At 41.5% G+C, this 14,005-nt stretch overlaps 1 protein-coding gene across 1 annotated transcript in view; it reads right to left on the reverse strand.

The window, feature by feature from the left end:
* Nucleotides 1-3,554: 3,554 nt before the first annotated feature.
* Nucleotides 3,555-14,005, reverse strand: part of NALCN (sodium leak channel, non-selective) — a 306,322-nt gene continuing 295,871 nt past the window's right edge. The window contains exons 42-44 of the mRNA XM_049778612.1: nt 13,676-13,825; nt 10,558-10,675; nt 3,555-3,883 (exon numbers count right to left, since the gene is read on the reverse strand). Coding sequence (XP_049634569.1) covers nt 3,690-3,883; nt 10,558-10,675; nt 13,676-13,825 — 462 coding nt within the window. The 3' untranslated portion in view covers nt 3,555-3,689. The remainder of the gene's footprint in view (nt 3,884-10,557; nt 10,676-13,675; nt 13,826-14,005) is intronic.

The raw sequence follows: 14,005 nt of genomic DNA on the forward strand, positions 1-14,005 counted from the left end.
CATTGGCCCTTCAGGGGACCTATGTGTGTTTGGAGCAGAGGTTCCCACAGTCTGTTGGTAATGCTACAAAAACACAACAAACTCGAGATTAATATATTCTCACGGTTCTAGGTAGGAAGGCCGGAAATCCATAAACCAGGGTGTGAGTTGCCCTTGCTTCCTCCAAAGATCTGCCAGGTGGGCCAGAAGCTTCTTGTGGCCCTGGCATCTGTCCTTGGCCAATGACAGTCAGGTCCTCCCCAGGTTTGTTGTGGTTTCTGCTCCTCTTGTCTTCATGCACCTTTTTCTTCCAGCATCTCTCTTTTACGGACAAGTGTCAGGTTGGTTCAAGCCGCACTCCACTGCTCTGTCATCTTATTCAAACGTAATTATATCTGCAAAGACCAGTTCCCAAGTCTGGATCCACTCACAATGCCTATGATTTCCATTAGGGAAGGTTCACAATTTAATCCATGCCACAAAATGAGAAGCAATCAAGTGAGTGAGTTTCTCACCCTCACCCCAGTCATCTCTCTGGTTACCCTTCTTCGGCCTGAGTTAAATCTGGGGATACCTCAAAGGCTTTTGTTAGAGAATAGGATCCCAGGCTCATCTATTCCTTGCAAATCACCCTCTATGGGAGAAGCCCTTTCCTACAAAGAAACAGGTGAAGTCTTTCAATGAGTTTAGGAACTGCTTTTGCTCAAGCAATTTAACTTGGTTTTTCTCTTGCTCCTAACTTCATCTAATTAATCTCCGGCAGGACACAAAAACCACTGGCAACTGCTGAGGGGTGCTGCTCAAAGCCTCTATCCCCAAGAATGGTATGTATAACTTCTGGGAAGCCTCTGTCTGCGTGCCTCGGAATCCTGTTCAACTGCCCTACCTGCAACACGTGTGTTTCCTGTAGTCTCGGGGGTCAAACATTTTATCCCTGATGTTTTCTGATGTCCTAGGCACCCCCAGTCCTTGAACTCAAGAATTATAAAAGAAATCTCTGCTAAAAACCAAGGAACATTCTATATCTATCCCTCTCTCTCTCTGATCATTTGCTAAGTGGAATGAGTCAGAGGGATAAGAATAGTCATAGAATGATCGTGCTTATTTGTGAGATGTAAAAAAATAGTATGGTAATAATATCCAGAGACAATATTGATGAGGGTTAGGAGGACTGACCCATGAGAAAATACTGGCTACAAAGAGTGGGGGAGTATAGTGAGAGCAGAAAAGGGACCACTATGACAATGAGAATGTCATTGGAAAGATCACTCTGGACAAGAACTGGGTATTGGAAGAAGATAAAGTGATAGATCTGATACCCCTTCAGCAACAGTATTGCAAACCACAGTGTCTAAAGGAGGTAGGGAAGACAGAGAGAGAGAGAGAGAGAGAGAGAGAGAGAGAGAGAGAGAGAGAGAGAGAGAGAGAGAGGAGAAAGAAGAGAGAATATTTACTCACAGAGTCAGGCAAGGGGAAGGGCGGGAGAGAAACTGGGGACATTGGTGGAAGGAAATGTGCACTGGTGAAGGGTGTTGGACATTGTATGACTGAAACTCAATCAATGAAAACTTTGTATCCAAAAACTGTACAAAATACAAAAACGGTTTTATGAACAATCTTGTAATAATAGTGTTTCAATAAAGTAATTCCAAAAGAGACCCATGAGAACAGTGACTGGTGATGATCTCTCCCTCTGTATCTCCAGTTTGTGAGGTACTCATGAGCCACCTGGAGGGGTTGTCACCTCCATGCTCGGCTCAACTGCCCTGCTCTCCCTGCTTTGGAGAAATGGCAGAGATGAGCCTGGCAATTGGTTGCTGTTCCCTGGCAAGTGCCAGGTGTCATGGTGGTTTTCGACGCCTGGAGATTCTATCTGGTTCCACTGCTGGAGAAGAATGAGGATGCTCTGCTGAGCAGCAATTATACTTCTGGGAAGGACTTGGCTGCTTTTGTGAGTGAATGAAGCTGTCATGCTCCAGTGCAGTGAGCAAAAAGGAAAATGAAAGTCTCGTTTTCATGCAGCACTAGTACAGACCCATGGCCTGGCCACTGAAGGGCATTTGTTTTTAATTTCAGGTTTGGAAGGTTTCGTGGTATCCACTCTACTCTTACTGAGGAAATATGAGAGAGGGAAAGATTTTTCTGTCAACATAATTACAGACAGGATGTTTATTTAAATGTAGGATTTAAAAAGAAATAGCTGTGAGTACTTCTGTCCTGACAGCCCCCCTCACAGCCCAATCCCACAGAAGGAATAAGAACAGATTAACTCAGAAATAAGATTCCTTTTATAAATCCAATATTTATTTTCCTTTTCTTATGTACAAAAGAAAAACACAACAGCAAAAAAACTCAAAAAACATAAAAACGCTGTGTTGACTGACCTGTTCATAGTCTTAGAGTCACAATTAACACCAAAACAAGACTCTCACATATTGAACTTTTTTGAGAAACTATTAAACAAGAAATAAAGATCATAAAGCAAGGTGGCTGTCAAAGTACTGAGGACCATCCCTGCCTGTAAATAAACCTTTCAAACTAACATCTCCAGTCTGGATAAATGTAGTTTAAAAAGTTCAAATATTCTTGGTCTTAGTGTAACTCACATCCAAACACAATGAATTAAACTTTCCCATGAGGAAACATGAACCATGAATGTAAGAAATGAATTCAATAAAATTGCCGAGTTCAGAGCAAAACTTTTCAAGAAGATCATTATTCCAGAGGAGAATAAGGAATAAGGGAGCAAATCTAGGATTTGCACACAACAATGGAATTGGTGATCAACCCCATCATGTGTTTCTGGCTTATGGCTAAGAACAGACAATGGGTACTATGAACCTGATGATAGCATAAGAAGACAAAACACTTCAGAAGCCCAAATTTGTCCATTTCACCCCATTTTTATTAAACTCAGCCATTACAATACCTTTTGAAAAAAAGTCAACAAGACCATAAATACATCTCCTAAGATCTACATATGGGGTATTTGATACTGGAGTAAAACTTCTTGTGGTAAGTTATTTACCCGGCAACACACAAATCTCTTGGAAGGAATGGTAAACAGATTCATGAAGTGACTGAGAACCGGAATCAACTTTTTCTGGGCTCTAAATATCTATAACATACTTTAAAAATAACTTGAGAACAAGAATATGCTTTTTTAAATTCATAATCTGTAGTTTGTAAAACTACTAATCCATTTTACTTGAGTTCAATGCCTGACCTTTTTCAGATCAAATCAGAAATGAAAAATTCTCCCAAGAGAAGTAATTCTACTGGAAGGGTGGAAATATAAACAAAGGCTCTATAGATTCTAGATCAGAGACATTAGTCACCCGGGTTTAGCACTCTTTTCTAGGTTATAGGGAGTATAGTACAGGAAAGCCTTACATAAAAATACACCCTAGGTTACCTAGACAGAGTATGTGACACTCATGACTGATCTACAGCTGGGGTTGTTAGAATTCCTAATATTACCCCCCAGTAGAGACAATATACAACATTTCTTGAAGATGTAGGATTATCATATCTTATTATACACAACATTTTTATTGTCTTTGAATGGCAGAACAAAAAAAATCCTTGTAAGAAAATTTTGAGACAAGTTGCAGTTAAATGAGGTTTCAATGATGGATGCTCACTGGGCATAGGAGGAGAGCAGAGATGATGGCTTTGACCATTGGACTGTCCTCTCCATCATTTTCCTCCTAAATATCCAGAAGGTCATCCCCACTTTCATCACTCTCCACAGTCAGTTGTCGGGTCCACCACTTCTTGACTTCAGAACCACAAGAAGCAGCATCCGTCATGGGGTTCATTTTGCACACGACTGATTTCATTGTGGTCCGTCCTCCAAAGCGCAGGTTGACTGAGGACACAGAGTGGCTTATAGGCTTTGGTGCTGTGGGATGGAGGAGAATGCTATGAACTACTTGGTTTTGTTTGAACCCATTGCATGTTATTTCTTCAAAATCATACTAGACTGTTACTAATGCTTTGGAGAACAAGTCCTATTTGTACATGCTTAGTAGCAAGCTAGTGATATCTTTGTATGGTGAGGTTGAGGAATGCTACTTGTCCCTGGTCCCCTGAGATCTTTAGGGAAGCCAAAAATTCACAGAATATTCCAAATTAGGCAGCTTGACTTATAATAAGGTGCTGTGTGACTATGTGCATGTAAAGAGAAAACAAATGTCCAGAAGGAACAGTGGAACTAAATGAATGGAAAAATAAAGAGGCTGAGTGGGTATGGGAAGAAATGTGAGCAAATCATTTTGGGGGTGTAAAACTAAATGGAAGTGTAGTAGTAATAAAGGAGTGATCCCTAGAGAAATTTAAAGTTGGGTGAAGGAATACCTTTGAGGGATGTGTCTGAATAAATAAGTTTGTGTGTATGAATACTTATGGTTTATGTCATGGCTATGGGGTTCCACAGTCATGCTAACATGAAACCATGGGTAATATCATGTCTCTGAACCCATTTCCACAACTGTAAAATCAAGAAATGCATATTTTCTCATTGGGCTGTTGGGAGATTAAAAACAGACTCAATATGATAGCCTAAGATAATGTAAAACATAACTGTCAAGAGATCCAATCATCTCCCTTCAAGGTATTTATCCAAAGGAAGTAAATTACCATCATCAAGATTTCTGAACACTCATATTCATGGCAGCATGAACATGAACATTCACAACACCAGAAAGTGGAAGCAACCTCAATGCCCATCAAGGATGAATGGATAAGAAAAATATGATGTATACTCACACATGCACAAATGTGATTTAGTCATAACATCAGTGAAAGCATAAACTTAATCAAGAACATAACACCCTGGACATAATGCCGTAACAAGTTAAAACCAGTCATGCACCAAAGGAAAACACTGCAGGCTCTCACTTATAAGTAGAATCTCAACAGGGTCAAATTCACAGAAGAAGAAAATTGAAGGGTGGTAGCTGGAGGGAAGAAAGAGGAAAGGGAGGGGGACAATGTTGGTCAAGGAGAACCAGGTTGGGGCTAAGGAAGGTGACTAAATCCTAAGATCTAATGTGCAGCGTGACAAGAGTTCCCAACACTCAGTGTAGACAAGAAACTCACTAAGAGAGTTCGTCTCACATATTCCCACTGCACACAATGGCCAGTCATGGGAGGGGATAGATGTGTTAATTAACTTGGCCATGGTAAGCATTTCAGCATGTTCTTGTTTGACAAAATACCACTTTAGGCATCTTTAAAATATACAATTTTGTTTTTGAAAGAGAAGGAAAAAATGCATGCATGAAACTTGACACATTGCGAGGCCCTGTCAAATTTCTTTCCTTGTCTGCTGCCTCTTCATCATCAGCATATCCCCAATAACATGTCTCTTCAATTATCCCCCTTCTGCCACTGGGCCTCCTAGCCTTGAGCTCTTGTGGGAGCAACTTTGGTCCTTTGTGACACTCATATAAGTGAATACTCAGGACTATCCCCGAGATACTATCTCCTCTCTGTCCCTTGAGCATTTGGCCCACTGCCAGTGGCCTTGTGCACATCCCCATTCTCTCTGGACCAGACTCCTACCCCATCATCCTGCTGCAGGCTCTGCCAGAGACAGTTCACTCTTCACTCTGCTGCCAAGTCAAAATCCGGAAGCTAGGATGCCAAATATTCAGCCTTGCTCGGAAATTGTCCAGGTTCCTAATTGCCTGCCTGATGAAGTTGAACCCACTCATCCTGTGATTTCAGATTCATGACCTGGCCCCACCACCTACTCACTCCTGCTTCCATCTTTCCCAACATGGCTAGGAGGGGCCCCCTGTGTCCCTGAATGAATTCCTTGATATGGGGAAGCAGGTTTCTCTCTGGGTTTAAGATTCATTGAAGAAGTTTTTCCTCCAAATGGGATATTTCACTGTCTCTGCTCCATCAAAACGATGAGTTTGCAGTTACCTATTTCTCCCTGGATTGGACAGAAGGTTTTCTCATCAATTGGGTGAGTGGGAGGTAGTTCCTAATTGTTATTGGGGTCAATTATGTGCAAAGAAAATCACATCAAAAAACTCTGTGTGGCTTTCTCCTTTTGTTGGAGTAAAATTTTTGTAAAATTAAGGCAACATTATTTATTTATTTTTGCTTTGGGGGTTATACCCATCAATACTCAGAGGTTACTTCTGATTCTGTATACTCAGGAGTCATGCCCATAGTGCTCAGGGACCACATGGGAGGCTGGAGATCAGACCCATAATTTTTTTGTAAAGCAAATGCTCTACCTGCTATACTATTACTCTTCCCCTGGCATAATTATTCACAAAATTGTTCATAACAGGTTTTTTGTATATAATACAAATCCCACCCCTAGTGTTAACTTCCCTTCATCAGTGCCCTAGGTTTCTTCCCACTCCCCAGCCTACATTCTCAATAGACACATTTTTAAGTTTGGCTATGATAGTCTGGACTGATATTATTTTTTTGGAAGTGGTTATCCAGCTTGCAGTATTGTCTCTGTACCTCCTCTTCACACCACCAATGTGATAAGGGTCCTTTCACTTCTCATTTCCCATCACTTCTTTTTATTCCACCTCATTGGTCTTTTTCCTGATCTAACCCTCGAATTTCCTTAATCAAAGGAATTCTGTCATTGATACTTTGCATACCTTTGTCCTATTATTCTATATGTCACAGATATATAGTATATCATTTGGTATTTGTCATTCTTTTGACATACTTCAATTATCAAGATATTCTCCTGGGCCCGGAGAGATAGCACAGCGGAGTTTGCCTTGCAAGCAGCCAATCCAGGACCAAAGGTGGTTGGTTCGAATCCCGGTGTCCCATATGGTCCCCCGTGCCTGCCAGGAGCTATATCTGAGCAGACAGCCAGGAGTAACTCCTGAGCACTGCCGGGTGTGGCCCCAAAACCAAAAAAAAAAAGATATTCTCCTATCCCATTGAAGTTATAGTGAATTACATGATCTCTTCTTTTTTTGTAGCTGTGTGGTATTTCATTCTGTATATCAATATCTATATCTATATCTATATATCACATTCATTATCCACTCCATTGTGGACTCCTGTGTTGATACCACAACTTAAGTATTGTTGTATGTGCTGCAATAAATAATGGAATGTGTATATTCTCTAGAATGAATGCTTTTGTGTCTTAGAGTCTACCCTTGAAATCAACAAAACCTGGCCTCCCTGAAGCAAATTCTCTCACTGAATCAATAAAATGTAAAAAACTCTAGAAATGTGAGGATTGTCAATATCTCCTGAGCCCCAGTTTTCTCCCTTGCCCCCCTTTCCCAGAGAGAATGATCTCCCAGAAGACATCTCTAGATGCTTTTGGAAACCAGAAGTGTATCCCCTTCCCTTCTATCTACAGTAAGTCACAGAAACTTCCGTGGCATATCTCCACCACATTAACAGGCCCAGCTCAACATCTCCTGAACCACACGGCCATATATGCAGTTGTACAAAAAGTTTACTCATCAAATCTCATACTGTGCACAATTATATTTCCTGCATGGTGAAGACTGGCAGAAAAAGTAATAAAAAGCTACTCTCAACCTAATCCCAAGAGATTCTCAGAATCCCAAGATTCAACCTCATCACTGTAGGAGCACAGTGAACACAAGAGTGAAGATACTTAGAATCCCATCAAGCTCTAAAAGTGAAAACATTAACATAGAAGGTTCAACCGGCATCAACCCCAACTCGCTCTTTAAATTCTCAGAGAATGATTTCAGTGGCACCTGGTTTATGATGCTTAATGAGCTCAAAGAAATGTTGGTACAGGTAGTCAGCAAAGCACAAGAAAGTATGACAGTGAAAATGAGAAAACTGACAGAAATGTGAAGCCACCAAATGTTTAAAAACAAATGAAATAACTGAATGGTCAATAGCAACAAAACATTACTTAATGACCTCATTGGAAATACAAAAAATTTTCAAATTTGGTAGTTCCTGTACTTCTTTTTATTTTTATGTTTCTTCTTTTCTTATTTATTTTTTGGGGGGCACACCCATTTGACACTCAGGGGTTACTCCTGGCTATGCGCTCAGAATCTGCTCCTGTCTTGAGGGGGTGCATATGGGACGATGGGGGATGGAACCGCAGTCCATCCTAGGTTAGTGCTTGCAAGGCAAATTGCCTTACCTCTAGTGCCACACAGCAGCCCCTCTTTATTTATTTTTTAAAAATAATTTTGCTCCAACATATCTAGAAACAATGTATTATGATCACTTATGTCAAGTTTGTGATACAAGCTTTTTAAATAAAGTAAATTTAAAAAATGACAGAAATGAAGTGCATGGTCAGAGATTAAAAACCTCAATATAAGGTATAAGAAGAATAACAACAGCTGAGGAAAAGATCAGGCAGCTCCAAGGTCATATGAAGAAACCTTCTAGACAACAACAAAATAAAGGAAAAAAGTTTAAAAATAAATGAACAATACATGATAGAACTGTGGGGTGAGCTTAAAGGGAACAACATAAGAATCATCAGCGTCCCCAACAGGAAGCTGAAATCAATGAAGAAAAATAGTTAAAGAAATCATAGATAATAATTTCCCCAAGTGGAGGCTTTCATTTACAAGACACCCAAAGGGTCCCAACAATTAACAAAAACAAAACCCAAAAATATTAAGGAAAATAATGACTCAAATATAAAACTTCAAGATGCATTGTATTTAGAATAACAAAAGCCAAAGACAGAATCTTGAAAACAGCAAGATTAAAAAAGGAACTTAGATACAAAGGAAATCCCATAAGACTCACACAAAAATCTATCAAAAGATGCTACAAGCCAGAAGAGAATGAAGGATACAGTACAAGAGCTCAATGAAGTGAACATGCCACCAAGAATACTTTATCCAGCTAGATTATTTGAAGGAACAATACAGAGCTCAGGGACAGACAACCACTTGGCAATTCATAACCTTGAAAGCAAGTTTGCAAGAAGCATTAAAGGATCCCTTTTAAAGACAAACAAAAAACTTCTCTGCACTTGGCAGTGAGTATTGTATTCATGCATAATGCTTATGGTTGCCTTCTACTAGATTAAGAATGATTAGTTTACTCCTACCTTACTAAGGTACTTTTTAATAATGAAGTAATGTTTCATTTATATTGCATGCTCTATGTCTAATTAGACATTTTTGCTTTCACACCCATAGAGTTTCATTGCAGCCTTTTACTTAATAATGAAGATACTTAAGCATTATCAATAGTTATTTCCTGACATAAAGACAATGTTTCCTTTCTTAGCATAAAAGACACTTGTACTTTTATAGGCCAATTCGGAGTCCCTCCTTAATATTTTCTTCATTCTCCTCACTTTTACTATATCTTACATTTGTAGGATTTATTGATTTCAAGTACATTTTAAAATGTGTTAGCGCATAATTATTCATATTAATTTTTAATATTGATATGCTTGTACAAATAAAGATATCCAGTAAATTCATTTGATCAACTGGCATTGGGAACAGAATTTACATGGGAGGGAAGGCTGGGAGTGGGACACTGGTGTTGAAACAATGGCTGTATGAAAAGGATAATTAACAGTACCTCAATTAAAAAATGGGTTAAATAGAAATAGGAGGATTAGGGGCTGGAGAGATAGCATGGAGGTAAGGCATTTGCCTTTCATGCAGGAGGTCATCGGTTCAAATCCCAGCGTCCCATATGGTCCCCCGTGCCTGCCAGGAGCAATTTCTGAGCCTGGAACCAGGAATAACCCCTGAGCACTGCCGGGTGTGACCCAAAAACCACACACAAAAAAAAAGAAAAAAAAAAGAAATAGGAGGATTAAAAGCATATGAGGATTAACCATATGCTTAACTTAGAATAGTGACTAGCATACAATATCATAACATATTTATGTTATTTTACATTAATGATGTTCTTTGAGAAGCCTGAGGAATTTTTCACTTTTTTTTAAAAGTAGAAAAACACATTATAAGTACATAATGGGCTAATATCATCACATATGTCTCATGTATCAATTGCATTTTGATATTCTGATTCCCACCAGAAGTTAATTTCCCTCCATCATGGAAAAATGACCACCCTTCTCGTTCTTTGGACTTTCCCTGCTCTCCCTCTGCCGATCTGTTCTCTGGATCAAAAAGCTGGTGTTTGTTTTGTGTTGTATTATTTGCTTGGTTTCTTTCACACATGAGTGGATTCTGACAGTGCTTGTCTTTCTTTCTACCTGGATTCATTTCACTGAGTTCAGACCCCTCATGCTCCATCACTTCTGATCATTGTATCCAATATGCCTCTCCCTTTACAGACTCTGCCTATTGGAGGAGCCTCCAATGTGCATGGAAAGCTTGGAAATAGTTCTTCCCTTCTAGATCCTGACTCTCACATCTCTGTTCCTGGCTGCTGGCTCTCAGCCCCGGTTTGTGCAAATCAGAACCAGTGTCCTTCTGTGTAGTGCAATTATTTTAGGAGCACAACTTTTGAGAAGGGAATATGGTGTTCACACTTGACCCATTTGTAAAGAACTTCACATGCAGATGTACAATTTGTATTCCAGGACTCCTGGTGTAGCTGATGTGGAGAAAAGACTCCAATACGCACCTGAGGGCAAACGCCACTGCCCAAACTTCCTTTGTGGTTTCCCAGCATCTGAAGCATCCTGTCGACTCCCACCTCGGTCTGACAGCGTGGGGCTCAGAAGCTGCTGCTGACTGCTGCTCTGTAAAGTCAAGAATCAGGCACTGGAATGACTGTCCTGTCTGACTGACCTTCAGTAATAACTCTCAATTATTGTCACGAGTAGTCTATTCCCACTACATAGCCATCGTGGTCCCTTCTTTGCCCTAACTTCCTTCACCGCTTTGTGGCAAGCTTGTTACCATAAAGATCTTCCTGGCCTTCATCCCTATTGCCTCTGGGTATTATTACCATACTAACTTTTTTTCTTATATCCTACAAATGACTGAGATTATTCTATGTCTACCCTTCTCCCTTTTAACTCTAACTCAGCATAATACTCTCCATGTCTATCAAGGTGTAATCAAATTTCATAACTTCATTTTTCCTGAAAGCTGCATAATATTCCATTGTGTAAATGTGTAAAGTTTCTTTATCCGCTCATCTATTCTTGGGTATTTGGGTTATTTCCAGATTCTGGCTATTGTAAATACTGCTGTGAAGAACATAGGAGTATAGAGGGCTTTTCTGTATTGTGTTTTTGTGTTCCAAGGGACCCTCATCCTCTTTTAAAAAATAAAGAGGAGTGACTGGCCCCATTGTTCAGTAGGGAGAACAGGCATTTGCCTAGCGCATAGTCAATCTGAATTCAATTCCTGGCCTCACAGAGTCCTCCGAGCACTGCACTGCACTGCGCAGAGTGATTCCTGAGTGCAGGGCTAGGAGTAATCTCTGGCGCTGACACTCCCTTGTCAAGAAAAGGCAAGAAAAAAATAGGTCCTTTGCACATTTGAGGGGCTATGTGATGCTGGGCATCAAACCAGGCTCTCACACACGTAGAACAGGGGTCAGAAGTGCATGTTTTGCATGAGTGGGACTCTGATCTTCCCCCTATTCTGCACTGCTTGGGAGAACCCCAGAAAAGAAAAGATGCAAAACAGAAGAAAGCTACAATGTCCGTCATGAAAGGAAGAGTGAAATGGGTAAAGGCATTTACAAAGATCCAGTAGCCAGGGACCATGGGCTAAAAGGGAATCAGAGAGAGAGAGTATAGTGGGTAGAGCATTTGAATCCATATGGCTGACTCAGGCCCATTCCCATAAGGTCATCTGAGCACTTCCAGGAGTGAGCAGAGAGCCAGGTATAGGCCCTGAGCATTGCCAGGTGTGACTCCAAAATAAACATAAAATGGAGACCTTTTCTCGGTTGCTCCCCAAATTTCCTTCACCCTAGGCCACATCTCCTCCATTCCTGGGGACACGCCCACTGATCAGGGCAGGAGGTCATTTTCCAGGAAGGAAGTAGACTGACCAGCCCGGAGAGTTGGGCAGTAAACAAGGTAGATGGGTAGCAGGTTCTGCTAGAAGCTGTCTGCATTCTGGGAGAAAGTGGCCTGCGGGTTTCCAGCACCTTCCACAGTCCCTACTCATGCTTGTTATGCGGCTTGGGCTTTTTAAAAATTAATTTATATATATAGTCATTCATTCATTCATTCATTCATTCCCTTTTGTGCCAAACCCAGCAATGCTCAGGACTTACTCCTGGCTTTGCACTCAGGAATTACACCTGGTGGTGCCCAGGGGACCCTCTTTATGCTATGCCAGGGATTAAATCCAGGTCAGCTACATGGAAGGAAAGTGCCCTACATGCTGTCCTATTGCTCTGACCCCTACATCTTTTTATTTTTTGAATAAAAAATTCTATAACTTCCGCTTTCACTCCTCAGTCCATTTCTTGGTCATGCTGTCCTGTCCCCACTTGGCCACAAAGCCCTGCCAAGGAGAAGCGGGGTGTGTGTGTGGGGTGTGGACCAAAAGATCCATGTAGGGTGGGACTCCCAGGACTATGGAACAGGAGATCTCAGCACTGTCCGATGGTCTTTGAGCTCATGTGGCAGTTCCTGGCTGGCCCAAAGGTGTCCCTTTGATGCCAAGTTCTGATCACTGCCTGGGGTGTGCGTTAGGGTGCTGGCCCAGCCCCAGTTTCCCCAGGACAGTGCCCACACCCATGTTCTCCTGAGTCTCCCCAGGGTGCCAGCCAGGCTCCCTCGCCTTTTCCAACAGTAGTGAGGACTGAGTTGAGAAAGTAAAGCCAGAGCTACCAGAAACAGTATTGTTTGCCATGGGGCCTCAGATAAGTAAAAAAAAAAAAAAAAAAAGGCGCAATGCAGTCGATCCAGGATGGGCAGTGGTTCAAATCCTGGCATCCCATATGGTCCCCTGAGCTCGCCAGGAGTGATTTCTGAGTGTAGAGCCAGGAGTAACCCCTGAGCGCCGCCAGCTGTGACCCCCCTCAAAAGGTGCAAAATAGTTAGAAAAATAAAGACCTCATGGGCAGGTCGAGGGAACATCTCAAATTCCAGGTAGCAAAGATTGAAGTCTTCAGAATGGGGCACTTTGAGGAATTTGTTGGTCAGTGATAAAGGTTGGCACACAGTTGGCAAATCTCTGTGGCTTGGTAGAAGAGAAGAGTCTTAGGGCAGACCTTTAGGCAGACCATATTCTCCAGAGTTGGGTTCCAATGATGCCTTCACAAATGTAGAGTTTATACGAACACTGTAGAAGACCCCCCAAAAATCTCCAGGATTTCAGAGGATCACTATTTTTAATGTCATACAAATACCTACATATGATGCATATATATTTGTATACACAGATATACACACGTTTGTTTGTTTTTTTACCACACCCAGTGGTGCTCAGGCTTTACTTTTGGCTCTGTGCTTAAAGATCACTCCAAGTAGGCTCAGGGTATCGTAAGGGTGCCTGGGATTGAACCCAAGTCAACTTCATGTAAGGCAAGTGCCCTACCTGCCGTATAATCTCTCTAGCCTATAAATGCAAATATTTTCAAATAACCTTGGTAGACAGCTGGATGCCAAAGGCACAGACATAAGTGAACCAACATGGCCCAGTGCTGTTTTTTTAAAGCTTCAAAACAGAGTCCCTGTCTCTGAAACAGTCACTTGAACAGCAGCACTAAGGCAGTTCTCTTCTGTGTAAAGACCTGTAGTGGCCGGGAGGAAGCACCCTGGAAACCTTACCTCAGGTTGCATGCCAATGTCTTGGCTATTGGCGTGCGTGTCCTCACTGGGCTGTGTGGTCTCGATGCTGGGAAGGTTCACAAATTTGCTCATTTCCTGCTGCTGGCTCACCCTCAGGCTGTGGATGATGCTGCAAGACTGTTGCTGTTTCTGTGGAAAGAGCATTTGCCCTTACAGTCATGGCAACATAACTCCATGTTCTTTTCTGTCATAGCCAAGACAGCCCCATGCCTCTTTCACCATGGTCAAGGCAGCCCCAATCCTAGCCCCTCTTTCCACCCTTATGTTCTTTGCTCTCCCAAGAACCTCTGGCTTGGAGCCCATGGAGAA

This window comes from Suncus etruscus, chromosome 8 (assembly GCF_024139225.1).
Source record: "Suncus etruscus isolate mSunEtr1 chromosome 8, mSunEtr1.pri.cur, whole genome shotgun sequence".
In the NCBI taxonomy this organism is placed as follows: Eukaryota; Metazoa; Chordata; class Mammalia; order Eulipotyphla; family Soricidae; genus Suncus; species Suncus etruscus.